This window comes from Ixodes scapularis, unplaced genomic scaffold, assembly GCF_016920785.2.
Source record: "Ixodes scapularis isolate PalLabHiFi unplaced genomic scaffold, ASM1692078v2 PGA_scaffold1__304_contigs__length_218370807, whole genome shotgun sequence".
Lineage (NCBI taxonomy): Eukaryota > Metazoa > Arthropoda > Arachnida > Ixodida > Ixodidae > Ixodes > Ixodes scapularis.
Window position 1 is genome coordinate 100,720,417 of NW_024609846.1, and position 22,467 is coordinate 100,742,883.

The 22,467-nt window shown below is 48.4% G+C and overlaps 2 protein-coding genes and 1 pseudogene across 2 annotated transcripts; 2 read left to right on the forward strand and 1 right to left on the reverse strand.

Annotated features, from left to right (window-relative positions):
* Positions 1–259: 259 nt before the first annotated feature.
* On the forward strand, positions 260–5,288 carry LOC120846217 (the record flags this gene model as incomplete). The annotated part of the gene is made up of 3 exons (XM_040217910.3): positions 260–471; positions 1,731–1,884; positions 4,797–5,288. Coding segments are annotated over 3 exons (858 nt in total), but the record flags the coding sequence as incomplete, so codon positions are not given.
* Positions 5,289–7,133: 1,845 nt separating this feature from the next.
* On the reverse strand, positions 7,134–14,796 carry LOC120846226 (annotated as a pseudogene).
* A 1,578-nt stretch (positions 14,797–16,374) lies between these two features.
* On the forward strand, positions 16,375–22,405 carry LOC120836321. The gene is made up of 3 exons (XM_040217911.2): positions 16,375–16,722; positions 18,102–18,392; positions 21,596–22,405. The coding sequence occupies exons 1-3, from the start codon at positions 16,522–16,524 to the stop codon at positions 22,367–22,369; spliced, it is 1,266 nt and encodes a 421-aa protein (XP_040073845.1). The 5' UTR covers positions 16,375–16,521; the 3' UTR covers positions 22,370–22,405.
* Positions 22,406–22,467: the final 62 nt, after the last annotated feature.

A 22,467-nucleotide genomic window follows, 5' to 3' on the forward strand; every position in this document is an offset into this window, starting at 1 on the left:
ACCCACGGCCCCAGCTATCTAGTAGGCGTAGTCGTCCCGCTGCTCGCCTGCTCGCATCGTTCGCTTCGGCACTTCGGTTTTCCCCCTTTCGATTTTTCTTACAACCATAGTTATCTAGCTTTTATTTCTCTACTTTATATTTTATCATCCTTTAATAGTGTATTACTAACTGTACTGTATATATTTAATCTTTGTTTTGTACATATATATTTCTATATCTCTCGCGTCGTGCGATATGTCGAACGACGGAGGAGCGTCGACGAGTAGGAAGGGGTCGCCGCTCGTCCATTGGAGCGTCGACGCGACCTGGGCGCTGATTCGGCTTTGGGAGGATCGGCTGGAGGACCTCCGTCGCGCCAAGAGAAACGGTGCCGTTTACGCCGAGATCGCGGAAGCGTTGGGGGCCCTGGGCTTTCGAACGACGAGGGACCAAGTCCACAACAAGATCGAGAATCTGTGCAGCACTTATCGGTAAGGAAAACTTCACACGTTTGGTGTAACCTGCTAGTCCTACGAACACACGCACGCCAAACAGTGCCGATAGGGACGACCGTTCAATTTGCACGGCGCGCAAAGACAGGGCTCGCCTACCTGCAGTGTTTGTCTCGCGTGCCGTGTTCGGCCACCGCTCCTTTGCGTAGCTCGTACGCTTTTTGAGTAGCCGTCTTCGCCTGCAGCAATGTTCAAAGCTTCACAGCTGACTTGCCATGTTTCATGATCTCCGAGGCTCAAACCACATAAGACATCGGTACTGAAGAGCTAAACTCACCTAGGAGCAAAATCCGTTTAAATCTACAGGATGAGTCAAAGGGATCGATGACTTTTTGAAGGGACGGCATAAATCGGTTTCTAAACGTATCAAGCTACAATTTTGCATAAAGGTGGCGGTGAACGTGCATCAAGGGTACAAAAAAATTCACTGAAGAAACTTGAGTAAACAGTCAGAAATTAAAAACATTAAATTCCTTCCCACGGCGACCCAAAAATGTCTGATTGGCGCAACAGTCGGACTCGACAGATATCAACAGTGCTCTCAGCGTCGACAGCAGTGAAGACATCGAGTACCGCATTTTTCAGAGTCGGGTTTACTGATGACAACTCTTGTTGTGGCTTGTTTTGGTTTTACCCCTCCTCGTTGAGGCGCTTCACACAGCCCAGAGGTTGCCGTCAAAACTCCACCCAGAAGCAGTGGGATCCATATGCCCTTAAAGCGCATGCTTCGACCCCCTTTGTAGAGTCTTAGTCCGACACGTTCAGAAGCAGATTTTTGAGTTTCTTTCAAACAGCCATCAATCCCTTCGACTTCAACTATTTTATATGTATTTGTATGTTGTAAGCAATAACAGGCAATGCCACTGAAGGCCTAACCTGACATTGCAATACAATTGGAAAGTAAAACATGCTGATTTTTATGTGCTGGCACTATATACACGGTTATCACTGACATCATACCACTTGCTGTTGTGGCAGCTGGTATGTGTGTCCCTTCTGCAGCATATGTTCCACCCCACTGAGGTTGTTTTTTTCAGCAATAATAAGTAGAACTGGCCACCTGCACAATGCCATGATGTCACATGCAAGCCATGTAAAACAGGTAGCATCATGTGTGTGCCAATCTTCAATCTGAAGGTGGTTTGCAAAGCGATTTCTGTTTATTAAATTTCGTGAGTGTTGCATGTACATTTACGGAACTACATGAATGTGACACTTACAGCTGCCTTAATTTTTAGGAAGCATGCACGGGAAGGCACCACCACGGGATCCGGGAAGCAGACCTGGGCCTACTACTTCGCCATCCATAGGTTCATGAAGTCGCTGCCGCTCAACAACAGCAGGCTGGTCGTAGAGAGCTGCTTGGACCGTGCAACGCCTGCAGTAGTGCAGGTCGGCTGGTGATGTCAATCTTTCATAACAAGGTTTCTGTATTATTAGATATTCAACGGTTCCTACATACACCAACTCGTGTTTACAAACAGATCGGCAAGCTCTTATACGAAAAGCAAGTCGTCTGCTTCCGACCTACCTGTCAGAGATCCAGCGATTCTGCATGAACTGGGACTCGTCCTTCATCAAATAGAAGAGGAAATACCTCAAAGCTACACTAGCGCTTCCGAAGGGTGGCTACTGTCCTTTATGTGCCCTCGTTGGAGGTTCCTAGACGGGCCATCGGCAATGCAATGGTGACGATACCGAAAGTGGAGCAGGCGACTGCAGGTCTCTCACTTGTCGGGTAAGTTAGTCCTCGTGTTGTTACTTTGGGGAGCTAAGGCTGCTGTATAGAGCAGCTCTATACTCCGTTTCACGATAACTTGGCGAACTGTGGAGGCTGCAGCTTCCGCGACCCAATAAGAGTGTCTGAGCAAGGCAGGTGACAACACTCCATAATCGAGGCCACGGAGCTAAGCCTCGTTACCACCACAACAACAGCATTGTCCGTGACAAAAAGTTGTTCTAGGCTTCTTTTACTGTTAGTAGTGTTGCAGTGAGACCCTTCTGTCCGCCACACTACATGACACGGAAGATGAAGACATGTTACTTTTTTTCAATGATACTTAATACGGATCAACCCTTTCCCAGGAACAATATGGCTTTTGAATGATACGTGAACGATTGCAGCCGTGTAATCCACCACTTCCGCTCGAACATCGCACTGTGCCTTGGCATTAGCACCCACCACAGATTCGCTAGTAAATTGAACGTATGGTTGTCTCATAAACTGTTTCCAAAGAGCTCACTACTCTAGTGGATGGCAATGTTGCGCCGGTGAATGTTCATCTGAAGTTGGTTGGTTTCACAGCAGACGACTTTTGATCAGCAGATGACAGCCAGTTCCTCCAGGTCTTGATTTTGGAGCAGTGACACAAACGCTCCCGTGACATAGTGTCACATGCCTCGCTCCAACGCTGTTTTTGGGTCGCAGGAACCGTAGCCTCCACAGTTTGCCAAGTTATCGTGAAACAGAATATAGGCAAAACCAGTGGTGTAATTGCAGTGATGTGATTGCTGCGCCAATTGCGCCAAACTGCGCCAAGAGGCGAACCCTGTTACATCCTGCTACATTTTGCCAAAATATGGGTAATCTGCGCCAAGCCTGCGCCAAAAGATTAAGGTCGTCTTTCAAAACCGAAACTAAACTGAGTACCGTAATTGAGCATGCATGAGCTAGGTAGCGCAAGCGGCCGCCCACCAGAAAGTACCCTGTATCAATCGTCCATCCGGTCTTGCATAGTTTTTCTCGCCACCTCTCGTTTCACGCTCTCGTCGTTCCTTTGTCTCGTCTCGCGTCTTTTTAAAAACTATTTCAACGATAGACGCGGGCGTGTGTTGACGCTTCAGTGCTTCAGTCGTTGTACAAGGCGCTCCAAGCACATATTTGACCCTGACTCGCAATGTCTTGTTTTGACCTGACTCAATCAGGGTTTTTTTTTTTTTTTCCTGTGTGTTTAGCTTGTACCTTGCCTGCTGGCCGGTCAAGCACTTGCCGCTGGACTGTTTTTTTGTCGTATGCTGGACAATTACATTTTGCATACAATTTTGGGAACCAGTTGGCGACGGGGCGGAGTGGCATGGTGTATGTTTCGATCAAACAGCCATCTACGCTCGCGCGGCGAAGTACGTGCAAATGCAAGCTGCCGAAGTTGCCCTCATGTGCATGCGAACATGACTGCACGACAGAGGCACCAGTCGGGACGCTTGCAACCCATTTTTTTACGTTTGCTTACTTTTGACGAAAATCTGGCACGTCGGGAACCAGTAAAGTGGTGGCAAGCGGTTTTTCAGAATTGCTCGGCAACGGCCACAGCACTGTTCACTTGTGGGATGTCTCAATGTTTCTTTGGAGACATTGAAAGTGGTAATTCATTACTAGCCAAAGGCAAAGCGAGGCTTGCAGCAGCCTTGTAGAAAGTTTTGAAAAGCAAAAAGAAAAGCGCCCGGTAGTCTTAATGCACCTTTGTCTTGTATACAATTTCGCATTGCAGTGCAGTAGTTACGTGTTTCATCAATCGGAGACAGCTTCCATTTATTATATTATATAGCTACTGTAGTGAACCTAATGCTGTGATATCTACTAATAAGCTGGTCATTTTCAAATAAATTTTAATATGTGCAGTTTGATTCTAATTTATCTATAAAGGCACATATATATGTATAATTTAACTGAAGCATTGCGAAATGTGTCATGTCATTGGCATTTCAGTTACATGTTGAAAGACTCCCAGGTGGCTGAACTTGACCATATTTGTCTATTGCGGCGAGCGAAGTGTCCTTCGTTCGTCCAGCACTTAAAACAAATATGTTTATTTTTCTAAGAGTATCTGCTCCAAAAGCCACTTTTGCTGCTCCGAAACACTGTTTTGGCTGCTCCAAAAGCAACTTTTGTTGCTCCAAAACACTGTTTTACCTGCTCCAAAGGCGATTTTTGCTGCTCCAAAACACCGTATTGGCTGCTCCAAAAGGTGCTCCAAAACGGCTTGGGCCAATCACATCACTGAATTGGTAGACTTCTGACCAAAGGTGGTGGCCAGGTAGTTCTTCAGCGAGCACTGGATGGGTGTCAGTTCATTGAATATAGTTAAGGAAGGAGTTGAAGAAGCCAAAGATGACAGCAGATTCCTCATGCCCGTGCGTCCGAAAGTGATGGCACATCTGTTCAATGATGCAACATGCCTCACACCGATGCACTTGTGGAATCACGAGGGTGTAGCTTCCAAAGTTTGCCAAGTTGTTGTGAGATGGATTGTAATACCTGGAGTGCGGTTTAATATGAATATCTGATTGTGTGGAAATTTTCTCAGTTGCTTGCAGGTTTGCAGGATGGAGGTGCAGAGGATGGCGAGATGTTTGAGGAGCCACCTATGGACGTGGGAGACGACTCACATAATGTCGCAGCCGCTGGAGTCGGCTTCGAGGCACCAGATTTGAGCGGGCACAGAGAAGAAAGCTTGGCTGCAAGCTCAAGGAGGGCGAGCACTGCGAGCACCAGCTGCGCTGCAAGCACCTCTGCAAGCAACAGCGTGTCCGTGCCAGCGAGGGCGCCTCCGAAAAAAAGGGCTCAGCACCCAAGTACTGCCCTCATTAGGGCAGCAATTGAGGAGCAGAAGCTCCTCCGTTTGAGCTTTGAAGCCGCTCGAGCAAAGGAATTCGAGCTCCGGGAGCGGGAGCTCGTTCAGAAAGAACTTGTGTTGCAAGCGCAAGAACGTGCTTTAAAGCAACAAGAACGTGCTGCGAAGGTGCAGGAAGACTTGACTGCGGCGATGATCGCTTTTCTAAATAAAGCACCAAAGTAAGCGGATGGAGCACATTTGTGTTGTACTTGGGAGCAATTATTCATCTAGCTATGGTATTTGATATGTCTTTATTGTTAACATGCACAATTCCAAGTGTTCTACTACGCATTAATATTCATACTACCCCCCCACCCCCCACCCACACACAAAAGAAAAATGTTATGGAAAGTGACACTCCTGTGTCTTGCTGTTAAAGTGACTGACAGGGCGAGAAGGGTAGCCACCTCGGTGGCTCCGAGGCGAGGGTGGTGGCCTACGGATCCCATGTGGCGGGTTCGAATCCCGGCCGAGGTGCCCGCAATCTGACGGAGGCTTATTGCGGAGGAGGCGCCGTGTAACCAAGCTTTCAGTATAGTTCAAAAGATCCCCAGGTGGTCCAAATTAATCCTCAATCCTCCGCTGGGCCGTGCCAGATGCCCATCGTTGGTTTGGCATGTAAAACCCCCAAATTTGACTTGAAGCGAGAAGGATGAATCTTTCCGAAACTCCAGCATCTCCAGTTAATATTGGAGAGGAGATCAGACCCTGACACCCCAAGTGACTAACTTTAGAACTACACAGATGGGGACGAGAAATAACAATGAGCCAGCGCTTGGCTGACGAAACCGAACGCTGCGTCAGCGTTTGGCTGGAGTTTGTGTTCAGTTGCTTGCGGGGAACGAGGGGCTCTTTTGTTTCTACTCCGGCCTGCATGAAGAATGCAGCATGCAAGGCGCATATGCCCAGCTCGGCACAAAAGCCGAAGTGGGTCAAGCTCGCATTCTCCGACAACTGCTTTTGGGAGAGATCCGGCACCAACAATAAACGTGACTTTGTTTCGTGTTAGTATTTGTATGTTACACTACCCTGCGCTCTATTGCAGAAGATGAGGCGAACATGACCACAAGGCCTGTGGGCATGTCCACAGACGTGTCGGGTAAACACCGAGGTGTGGGGACAACAAATGGGTTGGAGCAATACCACTTAGAAAACAAGGCCTTCGCATGACCTTTGGTTAGTAGATCCCTGACCCGCCCCAAGCGGCAAGCAGCCCGAAGCTTGACGAGAGTATGGGTCACGTCGCAACTACGTCTCGTTCACTGGCGGCCACAGCTGTGTGTGTGCGACTGCAGAGTGCGATAGAGAGCTTCCACAGTTATTTGCAATGTGAATAAAACTACAAGATTGCCTGTATTAGCAGCCTACTAATGTAATTTCTCGCGACACCATTGGTTGCCGGTCTTAGCAGTTTGTTAATGTGAGCTCGTTCTGAGCATGACCACTGAAGCAGGCAATGGAGCAGATGATGGTGCTCATCCGGGCTACCTAAAGGGTGCTAAGGGGATCTACTATTGATTATGTTTAGAGGAGCAAACACGCAGGCCTTAATCTCCTCACCAATAGTACCCAGCAAGTTCCACATCTAGTACTGATAGGCCAGACAGGAATGCAGAGTGGACACAAGTACTACGTTAGTGACTCAAAAGAAAGTTTCAGCTCTCTTTTGAGAAACCTTCGGCCTGGAACTTGTGCCCAAACCGTGTCTCGTGCTACCCTGCCAGATGGGGCATCAAAGTTGAAACGTGCACACCTCTACCGTCTTCATTCAGACATAAAAAAAAGATAAAAACTGAAAAATGGTTGAAATGTTCAAATAAATACTGCGGTTTAACTTCATTTGAGACGAGAGGAGGCATCGAAAGAAGTCAGCTCTAAAGCCAAATTTTTTTGGCCCTGAGAAGGGCCCTTGCTGGCGCTCATAAGGGCCTTTTCTTCTGTGGTGGTCAAGGGGCCTTTGGTCTGCTGGTCCTCAAAAGGGCCTTCGTTCCGGTGGAACTCGAAAGGGCCTTTGCTTCGCTCTTCACTCTAGTGCTGGTGAAGGTAGGCAGCAATGGAGTCCTGGACACTCGAACCATTGCCTGCCACGGCATCCATGTTGTAGACTGGCTGCTCGTAGAGGCGGGCCTCCGTGCCAACTTCGGTGAGCCACTGGGACTCCATGCCGTCATTGAAGTGCTCGCAGATGTTATTCGACGTGCAGCAAGCCCGTATAACGAAGCGGGCGTTGTCTACGTCGCACTCCAGCCGCTTCATGATGAAGCGGAACCGTGCCTTGATCCTGCCGAAGGCGTTCTCCACGACCCTACGTGCAGACGACAGTTGCCGGTTGAACTTTTCCTGCGGAGACTGTCCCGCAACATTCTTGCGTGCGTATGGCTTCAGCATGTTGCACGTCAGAGGAAAGGCTTGGTCGCAGAGAACCAGTGGCGGCACGGCAGTCCCGTTGATGGTGACCATTGGTGTTGTAAACGTTGGCCCTTCCAGAATTTTGGCCAGTGCCAAACTCCGAAAGACGTGCGCGTCGTGGCACTGCCCTGGCGTCCCCACGTTGACGTACCGGAACCGGTACCGGTGGTCTACAAGGACCAGGAGAATGATGCTGTACCTGGAGAAAAATAATACAATGCATGCGTCAGTTTTTCACACACAATACGTGAGGCTTCGGGTTTTTCTAAAGCTGTAGATTCAAAAAGAAAATTTTTACACATTATCAGAGCTAGCACGGCACATTATTGAAAATGACAAGCTAACAATCACCTGCTAGCATCTCGTGTTTCGGTAATGTTTCGTCATTTCCACCTCATTAAATGCGGAATACATTTTAGCGCTGAAAACATGACACAAAGACGAGAATCGGACGCCACAGTGCGATTCTCGTCTTTGTGTCCTTGTGCTTTGAGCGCTAAAATGTATTCCAAGTTCCAAAACGAACTAGCCCAACAATCTACTCTACTGAAATCCATTAAACGCAGCTATCTTTTTTTTTTAATTAGTGTACTTACCAGCCCTTGTAGTTGTAGTAGTCGCTGGCGTTGACCTTAGGTGGCGACACGGGGAAGTGGCAGCCGTCCAGCGCGGCTATGCCCTGCGGAAATTCCAGGGCAGCCTGGAACTCGCGGACGTGGTCGGGGAGTTCGGCGGCAGTCATCATCTTGAGCCAGTCGCGCTCCAGCTCGGAAACGACGATGTGGCAGAACTCTTTGTAATTATCGTTGACCGTTGACCGCCCCAGGCCGAACAAGTGGGCGACGGTCCTGTCTTCCACGCTGGAACACAGCTTGTAGAGCGCAGCTCCAACTCGTTTCTTGACCGATATAGTGGGGCGCATAGGGGTGACCTGGCGCTCCATGTGGGGCCGACAAACGTCCACGATGTACCGAAAGGTCGCCGGCATCCCCCGGAAAGCCTGCTTGAAGTGGCTCCGGCAGGTTCGGTAGCGTCTCCTCAAACCATCTTCACCCCGAAAGTACGCTTGGACGCTCCGCGGCATGGTCGTTTCTCTTGCTGTCACTGCAGCGATGACCAGACTGTTTGCAAGAAGCCTTTCCTCGAGGAAATTAGCTTCTCGTCGGGCAGACTGAACGTCGGAGCTGATCGACGTCAAAGCCTCCGTGATCGACGACAAAGAACTATTCAGCGATGCTAAACCACTTTCATGGTGGTTGCGCAGGCACACCAGGAACGCGACACGAGACGCAGGGTCCATCGTAGCCGGATCAACATCGGGAGGAAGATCCATCGAAGGAACAAACTGGGGCAACTGCGTTGAAACTCAAGCGCGAGCACGACGCCGAACTGAACAGGGCAAAAGCGTAAAGAACGGGAAGGAGTGCACGCACTGAGCAACAGGACCGAGCAAGGGTACCTGGCATAGAGATCATATACTAACTCTAGAGGAAAAGGTCCGCCATTTTCCCATACATTCTGGCTGCCGCAAGCGGCGGACCATGCAGGCAGACCCTCGGGGTCCCAAACACGGTTACATCATCAAAGCAGTTTCGTGAACTTCAACAATCCACGAACTTACCGGTGGAAAGATACTCGCGTTCCTTTCGAAGGTTTCTTTTTGCATAACGCGCAGATGTACGGCCTCGCGTTAGTGCTAAACTAAACCATATACCCGGCTTCGCCGGTGGGGTGCGGCTGGGCGCGGTTGAGGAATACGAAATTGCGCAACCACCAGATTTCCGAGATTTCGACAGAAGGGAAGTTAATGCAGCGTAATGACTTTATTGCTTTTTATAAGCGTTAGAATAGCTCAGAATTTAGTTTACAACATTAAATTATCACTGTTTATATTGCTGAGAGTTTACACTCTTCACGTTTACCGCGTTTACCATGGCAACGTTGCTTTCTTTCTCTCGTGTTCTGTCGCTCTCTTTCGCGATCGTTCACTCGGGACCCCGGGTGTCGGCGCACGGGATTTGCCACTCCTCCTCACCCACCTTTACCCCCCGGTACCTGGCAACGCCCCTCCAAGCGAGCAGGCGACGCTCAGGGTTGCCGCTAATTGCCAAAAAACCACTGTGCATGGGCATAAAGCAGACATTGTTGTAATCACTCGACTGAACTCGTCATTTTGTTTTTTCTAATATTTTGTTTGCTTTAGAAAAACTTAAAAAAATTATTTATATAGCGGAAATATTATCTTTCAGGCGTGAACGTGCTTTATGCGTTTGAACGAGCTGCGGGAGTTCAATCGCTGTAAACATTCTCTAAATGATATTTACTTGTGCCGTCTGGCACGGCAGAACGTAAAGGTCATTTGAAGATCCTGAAGGGCGTAAAGGTCCTTTTAGGTGCCCGTCTGGCAAGGGTATAAGAATGCCTAATAATGAAATGCCAGTCCTATATACCTAAATATCATAATAAAAGTAGCTTTAGCTTGCAGTGTAGTTGATTCCAAAGAAAATTGTACAGAGTTTATGAAAATCGGTTGAGCGCAAGTGAATCAAAAGCCTATGCTGAAAAAAACAAAGCTGGGGTAATAGACTTCGAAATTTGGATATGCATAAGTAACAATGTTTTGATGGGATGCCTTTGGTTAGAATTGTATACTAAAAAAGAGACACGGGTAGGGAAAGCAGCCCCATATGCAACAATGCGGAGAGCAAGTTTGTCTGCTTCTTGCGCAGGGGGTAGCGGTAGCGTCAGAACGCCGAGCCCTGATTGGCTGATCGCGACCCCCTATCTGAGCGTCGTCTGCTCCTTTGCAACATCGTCTGCTCGCAACATCGTCTGCATCTGTCTTACCTTTCCTGCGACTTTCGCAAGTGCACATGCCACATTCACGAAACGATCTTACGCCAAAAACGTGCGTAAAACAAAACTTGAGAACAAATTCGTATTCTTGAAGCGAAATTTTCGTAAGTTTTCCGCAGGTCACGACGAAATCCCACAACAGCTCCGAAGCTGTCTTACGCACTTCTTGCGATCAAATCAGCATGGCTGACAGCGTCGCGGTTGCGACGACCCACGGACGTTTATTTTTCTACGTGCGCTTCTCATGCGTCCCGACTTCAAGCAGCAAGAAAAAAGTAAAAAGTACTTGAAACAGACCACGACGAACAAGAACGCTGGATCCACAAACACCCAAAAAAGCTCCAACGGCCACGATTCCATTGAACGCGACCAAGCAAGCTTCAGCAGTTAGGCCTAGCAGGCACTCCGCGGCTCGGCGACCGTCTGCCCATGACCGGCTGGCGTGCTGAATGGAATATGCCCGCACGACCGTTGTGAACCCTTCCCGTATTATACTTTGATCGCTGACCTCAATTTGAGGTGAAGAGGTCAATGTCTTCCTCTTGTTATCTCCTTGTTTCCCGAGGCAACGGTGACTCTCGCCAATGAAAAAGCGGTGAATATCCGACAGACGCAGGAAAGGTAAAGCAGCCATCGCTTTGACTAGCAGACATAAAGCAGACGACGTTAGCTGTGCCAACCCGCCGACGCCGTTAAAGAATGAGGGGTCTCGCCGCACACGATAGGAGGGAAAAAGTATTTAGTGGGAACTTGCGAACACTAACACGCTCACCCTCGGTTCTTAGCAAACAAACCTCGGCGCCTCGGGACACCTCGCCAGTTACTCCTTTGACTTCCCTCCTTGATGCGCGTCTGCTAGTTAGACAAAAACAACGTACCGCTCGAATTACTTCGTCTGCCCTCTCTGAAAGGCGAAGTCGTTCTCGCTCGTAAAGACCTGCACTTCCGAAAGTCGCAGGAAAGGTAAGACAGACGCAGGCAATGTTGCGAGCAGACGACTTTGCAAAGAAGCAGACGACGCTGAGATAGGGAATCGCGATCAGCCAATCAGGGCTCGCCGTTCTGACGTCACCGCTACTTCCTTTCTCATGCGCAGAAGACGAAAATGAGCCCACTTGCGAGGCGTATTGGTTAGCCCTGAGGGCTTTTTTAGTTGTTTTCCCCCTAGGCATCGGCGAAGGTGTCGATTACAAACTTAATCCAGTCGCTTCCACCAGCGGTAGAGCGACTTGCGCCTCGGCGATGCGGAAGGTTCTTGTCGATGCGGAGGTCTAGGCACGTCTGCTCTTTCTGTTTAGTCTCTGCGTGTTGAGTTTCAAACCGGCGTCCCCAACCATCGAAGTGCGCAGAACGAAACAAAGAACAACGGCGCAGAAAGGAAAAAGCAAAGCTAAACAAAGAGGAGGTATCAAAATATTTACACTCACGATGTGTAGAAGACAGGGAACATACGAAATACTAGGAAGCACAAAGAAAACAATGAAAAAATTGATAGAGAAAGTGGAGAAATCCGAATGTAACGTGCGTCTCGAACGGCGCTCCCATAGCAGACGACATGGCGTCGTCTGCTATGGGAGCGACGGCTTGGGTTGACTGACGAGCAGCGTTGCCACGCCACCATCCGCTTGGCTGGATTATGGCCCGCTCTTTTTGTGCGGAAAGTCCGGTGCAAAAAGGAGCACTTCCTGATTGCAAATCACATTTTTAGTAAGGAAATGCGCATTGCACGAGCATAATTCTTTGAAATTTAGGATGCATAGAGCCCACTGATTCAGTTACCACCCAGGACAGACAATATTAGAAACATATTTAGTGCACCTTTAAGGCACATGCTAAGGCGAGCAGTATGCGAAACACCGCTTCTGATTAATGTGAAATCAAATCCAATGACACCCATATTTTTAAAACATTTCCAATGCTCAGTAATACAGTTTAGCAAGCCTCTGGACATCTTGGAAACATTTAACATCCGTCTTGTAGTGTGAATAAGATTTGCTCCGCAAACACGCCACTTGCCTGTAACCCGGCAGCGGCGTTGCATCATCCAGGCTGCCTTGTCTTTCGTGTCGCGCAGCAAGGTGGCAGCTGTTTCCATAGAAACAACTACTTGTTGTAGAAGGTGGAACAGCCTTCTAGAGGAGAGGCAGGGATTGCAGCAAGCCTAGTCAGAACACTGCCCTCGCAGCTTTCTACAATCTGGCAGAACCTCTCGTCCAACCTTGTGGGCTGAAGCTTTGTGCCCATTGTGGGAAAGGACTTACAGTGTTACACATTTTATGGCATTGCCCATTTCACCATCGATTACGCCAGTCTAGCTTCCCTGAACTTTTCAGAGGTTATCTTCCCTTTCATCCAATGTTTTTTACTTAGTGACTGCCCTTTAGTGCCTTTTCACCGTGTGTTCGACTACCTAAAGAAAACTGGCTACATACACCAGTTGTAATTTTTTATACTGTTATCTTAGACCGTTTTGTTTAGTGCAGGCTAAACAACATTAAATTGGCGCAATATGGCCTCCGTTGTCAATGCGCCACTAAAACCCTAATCATCCGGGGCACTGGATAGCACACACACATCCGATAGTATGCCTGCAGCCCAAAGCAAACTGATGCACACCGATTCTACCACATACTTTTTTTTTTATTTACTATGCAAGACAAAGGTCATATGGGGATCAAATGCTACTAATAAGTGCATGCTTGCCGTATGTGGCCCTCATACTGTTTTGTCTTGCCTACACAACGCTTGAGTGTAAAACCAACCATTGCACACGATCCAACATACTAATTTATTGTTGACTCCTGTATTGCCTATCTAATGGCCTTGCCAAGTTCCACTTACTTCTTGGGGCCACATAAGCATGTCTCTGGCTCACCTGCACGACGGTTCAGCCCGCTGCCGCCTCCTAAAAAGAAAGTAAAAATCCATAAACAGAAATGAACCTATGTCTTTGTACAGATGATACTCTGAGGTCATTCGAGTAGGATGCTCATAAGCAAAGTTGAATTACGTTTCTCAAACAAAATGCTCCCATGTCTCATGAGTTAATTTAATGAGCCAAGATAACTTTGAGCTGGTTGTGTGTCAAAGGCTTTTTGAAAGGATAGGCGGCCAACATACAGCCAAAAACAGACAGCTGTGCACCGACTAATAAAATAAGCATTCGACGTGGCTGCGGTCACTAGTTATAATTCCAATCTGTGTCGTCCCATTAGTCCTAATCTTTATTGGTGGCACAGTGCCAGAAGTAAAGATCAGGACTAATGGGACGACACTGGCGATAGGACGATATGAGCGCTGATTGTGTGGTGCCACTGACACAGCACAATCAGTGTCGTCCCATCTCTCTTGATTGAATTGCTTATTAGGTTTTCATTCTGTGCCTTCACCTTATTTTATGGAGTGATTGCAGAAAAAAAATTGAAATTTAAGGCTGGGAGATGAAACTGCAGAATTGAAGCAGGCCTCCATCAGCTACTTCAGGGTGTCTGCCTCCTCTTCAGGGGCAAGTTCAAGGAAAGCTGGCAGAGTCTTAACATGGCAGAAGGAATTCAGCTGTAAAGGCTCTTCATAAAGTACTTGCCTAGGAGTTTTCTTCCACGTACACTCCCTATTGTGGAGCTCAGCTCTTCCAGCCGGTGAATTCCAGTTCTGCAAGATGAAACCAAAAGCAAAGCTTGTTACAAATAAAGCAACCTGCGCCTGTTCTCAATTTTCATGTATGTACCGCTGCGTATGTTGACTCTTAGTTCCATCGTGCCACAATTAAGTCCGCGGTTGATGAAACGGCAAAACCCGACCACGTTAACGCGCGGTGCTGTTGATCACAGCAGAGAAACGTTCAGGGTATTGCCCATTTCGCGAAAGCGCAGTAGTCCTGATCGTACGCGCTTTAAGCCAAACCGACTATCGTGCTTGAATGAGAGACGAAAGCGTGCGAAAACACCTGTGCCCATAACAGTGTCCGTGAGCACGCCTGCGCCCATTAAAGTATCAGCGAGCAACGATCGGGGATGCCGTAAGGCTATCTTGTACCCGCGCCGCACGACAAAGCCCCGTTTGTAGGTACATACCTGTTGCAATGTAGAAGTGCGGCCACATGTGCTTGCAGCATTCCGACGGGCCTGCCATGCAGGAGCAAACTGCCCTTTCGACTCTGAACTTGCAGTTGCCACCTCCTGCAACAAGCTCCACATTGATCTCATGGAGGTCTCCCCTCACGCTGCTCGTCGCGAGGCACAAGGCAAAAATACTCACCTTGTCCTCGGACAATGTCGTTTTTCCGCAGAGGAAAAGGAGGTGGGCTGCTTGAAGTAAACGGTCTGCCTCGTAGCAACGCAAATATTTCGTTGCATTCGCAGAAATCCAGAAGGCTAGTCAGTAGCAGTGCTCTGCCAGTACCTTTGACCCTCAATACTTCCGCCATTTTGAAACTGCAGCAGTGCCCCCTATACACTCCGTGCAACGCGACCGGCGCGCCGCCGCGCGGCCGTCAGAGAAGACAGTTGACGTGAATCCGAGCAGACGACGCTTCGCCGCCGCCATTCCAATCCGGCCGCCGCGGTTCGCTCCTGCGTCGTTAACGCGCTGCTAATTCGTGTCATGAATTGTTGCGTGGTCGGTTGTACCAACAGGTACACATCGCGCCCCACGGGGACGACGTTTCACCGTTTTTCAACTCGTCCGTGCTTCGTCGGGCAGCGGCAGCAGTGGATCACGGCCGTGCGACGAAAGAAGTAAGTTGGGCTCCGGGTTCCCGCGCGATCGTGTCTGCGGTGTCTGCTGTCGCTCTCTCTGCCGTCTCGCGTTCTGTGGTTTTGTTTCTCATGTGTTACTAGGGTTCCCGCGCGATCGTGTCTGCTATCGCTCTCTCTGCCGTCTCGCGTTCTGCGGTGTTGTTTTTCTTGTGTTACTAGGGTTCCCGCGCGATCGTGTCTGCTGTCGCTGTCTTTGCCGTCTCGCGTTCTGCGGTTTTGTTTTTCTTGTGTTACTAGGCTTCCCGCGCGATCGTGTCTGCTCTTTGCCGTCTCGCGTTCTGCGGTCTTGTTTTTCTTGTGTCACTAACGTCTGTATATTTCAGTGCCGACGGAACAGACTGGAAGCCCACTCGGCACACGAAGATATGCAGCGTCCATTTCGTTGGAGGTGCGCCGTCCAAGGATGTGTCTTCACCGTCGTACGTGCCGACGATATTTCCGGACGTGTATCTTAAGCGGTCCGTGCTTCCGGAAGATAAGGCTGAACGCTATGAGAGGTGAGAACTCCGTGAAATAGGCACTTTCTTTTTTAACTAGCATTTTGGGTGTTGGACAATGTCTGGTGGTCGCGGCTCCACAGAGAGTTCCGAATTGACACAGAAATAGGGCGGGGGTCGTCGGACGGCACTCGGAAGCTTTCAGAGGTTGCGGTCCCACAAAGTTTCCGCACAGCTTGGCTTGCACGAGAGTTCGCTCAAAAAAAGAACAGCTCAGTGAGCTCGCGCAAACGAGGTAGCCAAGAGCGCACCATGAGTGGTGGATAGTTCTAAATAGCAGTGCATGTAGCCATTCTTGGAGCAATGAAACGTACAAAGTGTACAGCAAAAAGACAAATTTGCATGCGGAACAGAAATCGAGTCTGTTCCTCTTAAGAGATTTGTTGAAGTCTTTGTTTTGGTCTTTTGCCGGTGCCCATCTGGGAGAGAGGGGGAGGGGGGGGGGGGTGGGGAGCATATTCATGATACCTGTTGGCTGTAAACGAGATGACGAGATTGCACCAACCTAAAGCAAGGGGGCTATGTTGCACGTTTCTGACTCCCAGGAGACTAGGGAGAAGGAAGTGACGTCAATGACACAGCAAACGCAGATTGGATGTTGACAGAAGAAAACAAAATCAACATCCAATCTGCATTTGCTGCGTTGTTGACGTCACTTCCTTCTACCTAGTCTCCTGGGAGTCCAAAGCGTGCAACATAGCCCCCCTGTTCTACTGCCGCACTTCAGTCTGCGCGTGCTACGTCAGTTTGAGGCAGGCATTGCTGCTTACAACTGTTTGAAAACTTACGGCAGTTGCACCCACCCCCACCCTAATTAGACTGAGAGGTTTTCTCATTCAATGTCAGCCCGCACAGTGATTGATCGGGGAAGTGACGGTGTGAATTTTTCTTTTGAGAATGAAGAAGCGGAGGACGGCCGCAACAGCTGTTGCAAATCTCGCCCACTCCTCAACATCCTCGCCGAATGTGCCGCAAGCTGCACCACCTACGGCCACCATGGACGTGCCAGCTTCTCTAGCACCAGCAGTCACACCCCCGCTGGAGGAACCTGAAGGCACCGATGAGAATAATGAACCCAGAGAGCTGCAAGGACTTGAGGTAGATTCTCCTGTACTACCGTAAGATACCAAGCAAGTGCCCACTCAAGATTTGGAGATTATTGAAAAAACCGTAGGATGGGTGCTTCTCAGGTTTGAAAGCTAAAAGGCAGAACAGACATATTGTCACGAATGACAAATGATAAAGTAGTAAGTAACTCCCTTGTCGTTTGTCGCATCGCCATAATTTTTTGGAATTTTGGGATGCTTAGGGCAAGTTATCACCAAGAACAAACAATCTCAGTATCCTCTTTAGTACACACTTAAGGCCGGTTCACACATTTCCGTTTGACTGCACTGTGTAGCGCTGCGCTACGCTGCGTTGAGCAGTGCATTGCCTCCCCACGGCCTGCTATGATAACCGAGCGTCCGGCAATGCATGAGCACATCCACGCCAGCCTGCGACTCCTTGCGTCGAGTTAATGAGGAGCAGAAAGCGAACCCACTCGCGGGAGGTTCGCCTTTGTCGGGAATGCAGGTACAAGTACATCGCAGCAGACCCTTGTGCTATATAGGCCCAGCTCGCGTAATTGTCTGAATGAGCAATGTAACCCCAAACGCACTCAAAGAATAGATCTCTCAGCACATCAGACAAGTTTGGCGTGGTCGACATCGACTTGTGCTCAGCTGCGGCCATCTTGCAAGATGAGCGGATGGGAGCAGCGATGCAGGGCACCGAGCTTTTCCATCACAGAGCTGTCTGGGCAAGTCGCTTGCTATTGGCTAACTCAAAGAGCTTCTTTATGGTTTTCTATTGGTTGTTGACTGCGCACGATTGTGTTTGGATGCACGTCAATTTTTCTAGCACAAGTTGACGCAGCAGAGAACAGCACACCGCAGTGAAGTGCTAATGTGTCAAGCAGCCTCTACTGCCTCCTTTAAAAAGCGCATCGCCCGATGCAACACAAAACAAAACCAAGTAAAACAAAAGAATGGTGCACTGAAAAGTAATCTGGAACAGGAAACATTTACAGTCTTATTGAGCGTAAAACAGCTTGGGAAAAACAATGTTGACCACCTCGGGCGGCAAATGGCCACAAGAAAAAAGCTGTGTTTTGTCAGGCGCCACTTCGTAGCTGAAGTCACCCAGGCGGTGAAGAACCTTGTAGGGCCCAATGCCCGCTGCTGTCTTCTCCCAATTAAAAAAAACCTGCGATGGTAGTTCCCTTCTCGTTCGCCACAATAAATCTTCATTCAGTTTCACATAGATTCCCAGGGATGCTGTCGCCGTAAATGACCCTTGTGAGGGCCTTCATGTCTTGGTGTGACTGGTTAGGGCTTTTTGAAGTGGCGTATAACTGGTGTTCTAGGTTAAGATAAAGCTAGAAAACACCTTGTTCTCTTTTTGGAAAATTGTAACATGCCATCAATTTTATGCAGGTCTCAACTCAGACTCAACAGACATCGCAAGCCCAGAGCGAAGGGGTCCTGCTGATTGCCTGCACCCTGTTCGCCGGTGCATGCGAGGCATCCACGCAGGTTGCGTTCATTGCATCTGAACTACCTGCAACAGCCGATGCAAGTGTCGCAGCATTGTGTCTGGAGGACCACCAGCCTAGGGGTTTCTATGGCTACCAGTCCTTGGCAGACAAAGAAAACGACGATGCTCTCAGAGACCTCACTGGGGTGACCATCACGGTGTTCCTGGCTCTGTTGAGCCTCTTACCACGGGTAAATATTAGATCTGCCTCCAAATTAGATCAATGAGGGCATATTCACAAGTTGCTCAATTTAAATTGGACAGAAAGATAGATATGGGGCTGATGTCCTGCATGTTCATCTAAAGCCGCAGCATTATTATATTTCAACGTTTTCCCTTAAAAGTTTCAGTTTTCTTTTTAGTTTTTTTTTGTTGTGGATAATGGATTGCACAAATGCGTACAAGATGTCTAATAATGATAAACAAAATATACACCGACCAAATCCTCGTTTAAAGGCGAAACCCTACTTTCGAGACCTGCTCGGTCTCTTCTTCGGGGGTTGACTGCGGCTATGGCCAATGAGGAGCAGTATTCTGTTCTCTTCTTCTTCTACGACAGTGTCTATCGTTTTGCATCGGTGAGGTGGCGAAGTCCATTCACGTAGCCGGTCGGCAGAGTGCCGAGGGATCTATTTACATTTTCTGGCGTCGTTTGTATGTGCCAGGATTCAAGAAAGAGTCTATGTCTGGGATTCGTCTCAACAGCCAGGATGCTGGTGTTGGCAAAGTCATTTCTGCGGTCCTTGACGTCGCAGTGCTCAGCTACGGCGCTTCAATTATGGTCGAACTTTCGGACATCGTTCTTATGCTGGTGGATTCTCTCCTGAAAGTTCTTCGTTTCCCCGATGTATGCGACCGGGCAGTCCTCGCAGGGAATTTTATAAATGGACGCCTTGTGCTTTTTCCTTAGGCGGGCGATCCTTTGGACGGGGCATGAGTCTTCCAAGCGTAGACAGCGGCTTGTGGGCCACCTGGATCCCCTCTTTGGGCAGTACATGCGCCAGCAATCACCCAGCCTGTCACAAGGCATCAGGGGTCAAAACGTTCTTATCCAGGTCAAAAAATATCTGCTCATCCGAAGCTGACCGTAAAAAAGAGGAACACACCATCTTCGCCGACCTACAACGTAACGGTTATACAAGCAGCTTCATCCGCCGCATTGCACTTCATCAAGCCCGGGATCGCCGACACCTGCAACTCCCAACAAGTATACGGAGCCGTCCTACCTCACGCATCAGCATTCCCTACATAAAAGGTACAAGCGAGGCGCTGGCGCATGTACTGCCCAAAGAGGGGATCCAGGTGGCCCACAAGCCGATGTCTACGCTTGGAAGACTCATGCCCCGTCCAAAGGGTCGCCCGCCTAAGGAAAAAGACAAGGCGTCCATTTATAAAAATTCCCTGCGAGGACTGCCCGGTCGCATACATCGGGGAAACGAAGAACTTTCAGGAGAGAATCCGCCAGCATAAGAACGATGTCCGAAAGTTCGACCATGAACGAAGCGCCGTAGCTGAGCACTGCGACGTCAAGGACCACAGAATTGACTTTGCCAACACCAGCATCCTGGCTGTTGAGACGAATCCCAGACATAGACCTTTTATTGAACCCTGGCACATACAAACGATGCCAGGAAACATAAATAGATCCCTCGGCACTCTGCCGACCGGCTACGTGAACAGACTTAGCCACCACACCGATGCAAAACGATAGAGACTGCCGTAGAAGGAGAAGAAAACAGAATACTGCTCCTCAACGGCCATAGCCGCAGTCAACCCCCAAAGAAGAGACCGAGCAGGTCTCGAAAAGTGGGGTTTCGCCTTTAAACGAGGATTTGGTTGGTGTATATTTTATTTTTCATTATTGTTGCTCCCCAACCAGAGAGACTTCTCTCAAATGTTCACCTTCAAGATGTCTAATGCGCTAGAGCTTTGTTTCAATTTTAACACACCGTGGAATTCGTCAAAGCATATGGTACTGCAGCATGGTAGATTCCCCCTCGTTTTTACAGGCATTGTCTGCTAACGCGATTTTAGCCCCCTCAGTGCAAGCCAATTGAGATATCGATCTCAACTGACACAAAAAAAAAATGAGCCCCTCGTCTGACAATATTTAAAGTTTGTGATGGAGAAAATCTTTTAGCATTGATACTTTAGGACCATGTTCTTAATAGGAGAACACACGTTTAAACTCAAACATTAAAACATGCTGATTGTATAAGATGCACAAAAATATTAGGTGCTGGAGAAAATCAGCCTTCGGAAAGCCTTTATTTCACCAGACGATAGCCAGGAAATGGAGTCCGTTCTTGCTGGGTTCAAATGCTGGCTTCATACGTACAACCATTAAACTTTTGATGAGGTAGGACATGGCGGTGCAGTGAGATCAGGTGTGTGCTTAAAACGTTTCACAATGCACTTCCATGGGCACGAAAGGTATACTTTTTTGGTGCTCCGGCCGCTAGGTTATTTTTACCCATAGCATGGTCCTCAAGTATCAATGTGGCATTTTTTTTTTTTTTTTTATGAAAACAGGCTTTGAGTTTGGAATGCTGGTCGCAGGAAAGTTTTGCGAAAGCGACTGAACCTCGGGCGTGTCGGATAGGTTTGGATCCAAGAAGCCAGGAGTGTGAGCTCCCCTGGTCGGACGTATTCAAGCCTAAAAATATTTCGACAGTGGACAAGGTTATCAAGGTTGTCAGTGTTTGGATCTGTGGTTCGAGAATGAATGAGAAACATCTCTAAATTGATACAGGAGGAGGCCTGGGTACATTCTGGTGGTTTCGAGCTTGCATTTGACAATGCGGTCGCACTATGTACCACGGGTACAATCCTAAACATCATTGTCAACAGCGACATTCAGATAAATGTTTGTATGAGACACGAAACGGCACTGCACAGGAGTGTTTGTATCAATGTGCCAGATGCACTGGGCCGGAGGAGCTGGCAATAGTCTCCTGCGAAAATAAGGAGGTGGCAATCGTCCGACGCAAAATCAACAAACTTGGGAAGGACGTCTACCCACGCCAAAGTATCGCCTGCTTGTGTTTTGACATTACCGTAGAATACCACACATCTGCCCATTCCACATTAAGCGCCCATATCCAAATTTTTAAGACCTGAGGAAATATGCACAGTACATTTGTATGTAAAATTGATGACCGGATAAGCGCCCACCCCCATTTTTTCGTTATTATCTCTATTTTGAGCGGGCGCTTGCCCGGTATTTTATGGTAGAGGGTTTGCAGACATGCTTTATACACCTAAAACACCAAATAAGCTGAACATTCGTTGTAAAAGTTTTCAAGTTTTTGATTTGCTCAGAACCAAAAAGCTTTCAAGGTTAGTTTCATCTCTGCTGTAAATATTGTGCTCACAAAATATTTTTCTTTTACAGGTGCGTGGCGAGAGATACTTGGACCTGGCAATGGACAGCAAGCTTCTGCTGTTTCTCATGAAGATGAAGCATGGCCTCACGTTCTCTGCGTTAGGAGTTTTATTCAGCATTCATCGGAGTAGCGCGTCGCGCATTTTCTATGCCACTCTGGACGTCCTGTATGTCAGCACTCGAGGGTGGATCCAGTGGTTTTCGAGGGATCTTGTACAAGCGTCAATGCCTCCCTCCTTCTGCTTCAACTATCCCACTTGTAGGGTTATTGTGGACTGTTCGGAAGTCCGAATCGAGAAACCAGGTAAAGTCGCAGACAGGGTAAACTGCTGGAGCAACTACAAGAGTGACTTTACACTGAAATTTCTAGTTGGGATCACACCGTCGGGGTACATAACATTCATTTCAGATGTGTTTGGTGGCAGGTCAAGCGACACATACATCATCGCCAACTCTGGATTGATTAGCCTGCTGGAACCGGGGGAGATGGTGATGGCGGACAAAGGTTTTCCTCATATAAAGTGTGACTTGGAAAGTAAGGACGTCACACTTGTCATGCCACCATTCGCAAAAGCCAACCAGCAGTTCACTGAGGCGGAGCTGAAAGAGACCTACAAGGTTGCATCTCACCGCATTCATGTCGAGAGATGCATTCAGCGCATCAAGAGTTTTGCGATCTTGAGTGAAAGGCTAACACCAGAACTCAGATTTCACATTGACAAGATAGTACATGTGTGCAGCACACTGGCCAACCTACAAGGTCCTGTCATAAAAACTGTGTGAGTGCTTTGAACAGAAATAAATGTTTGGATACATGTTTTTATTTTTCCTGTATTCTGCAGGCATGCGCGCATTTCATTCCATAAATAATTAAAAAAAAG

Bases quoted from the DNA above. Each gene is read 5' to 3' on its own strand.
- LOC120836321 (XM_040217911.2), top strand. From the start codon at position 16,522: ATGAAGAAGCGGAGGACGGCCGCAACAGCTGTTGCAAATCTCGCCCAC. The intron at 16,723-18,101 runs GTAGATTCTCCT...AATTTTATGCAG, and splicing joins GAGAGCTGCAAGGACTTGAG to GTCTCAACTCAGACTCAACA. The intron at 18,393-21,595 runs GTAAATATTAGA...TTTCTTTTACAG, and splicing joins TGTTGAGCCTCTTACCACGG to GTGCGTGGCGAGAGATACTT.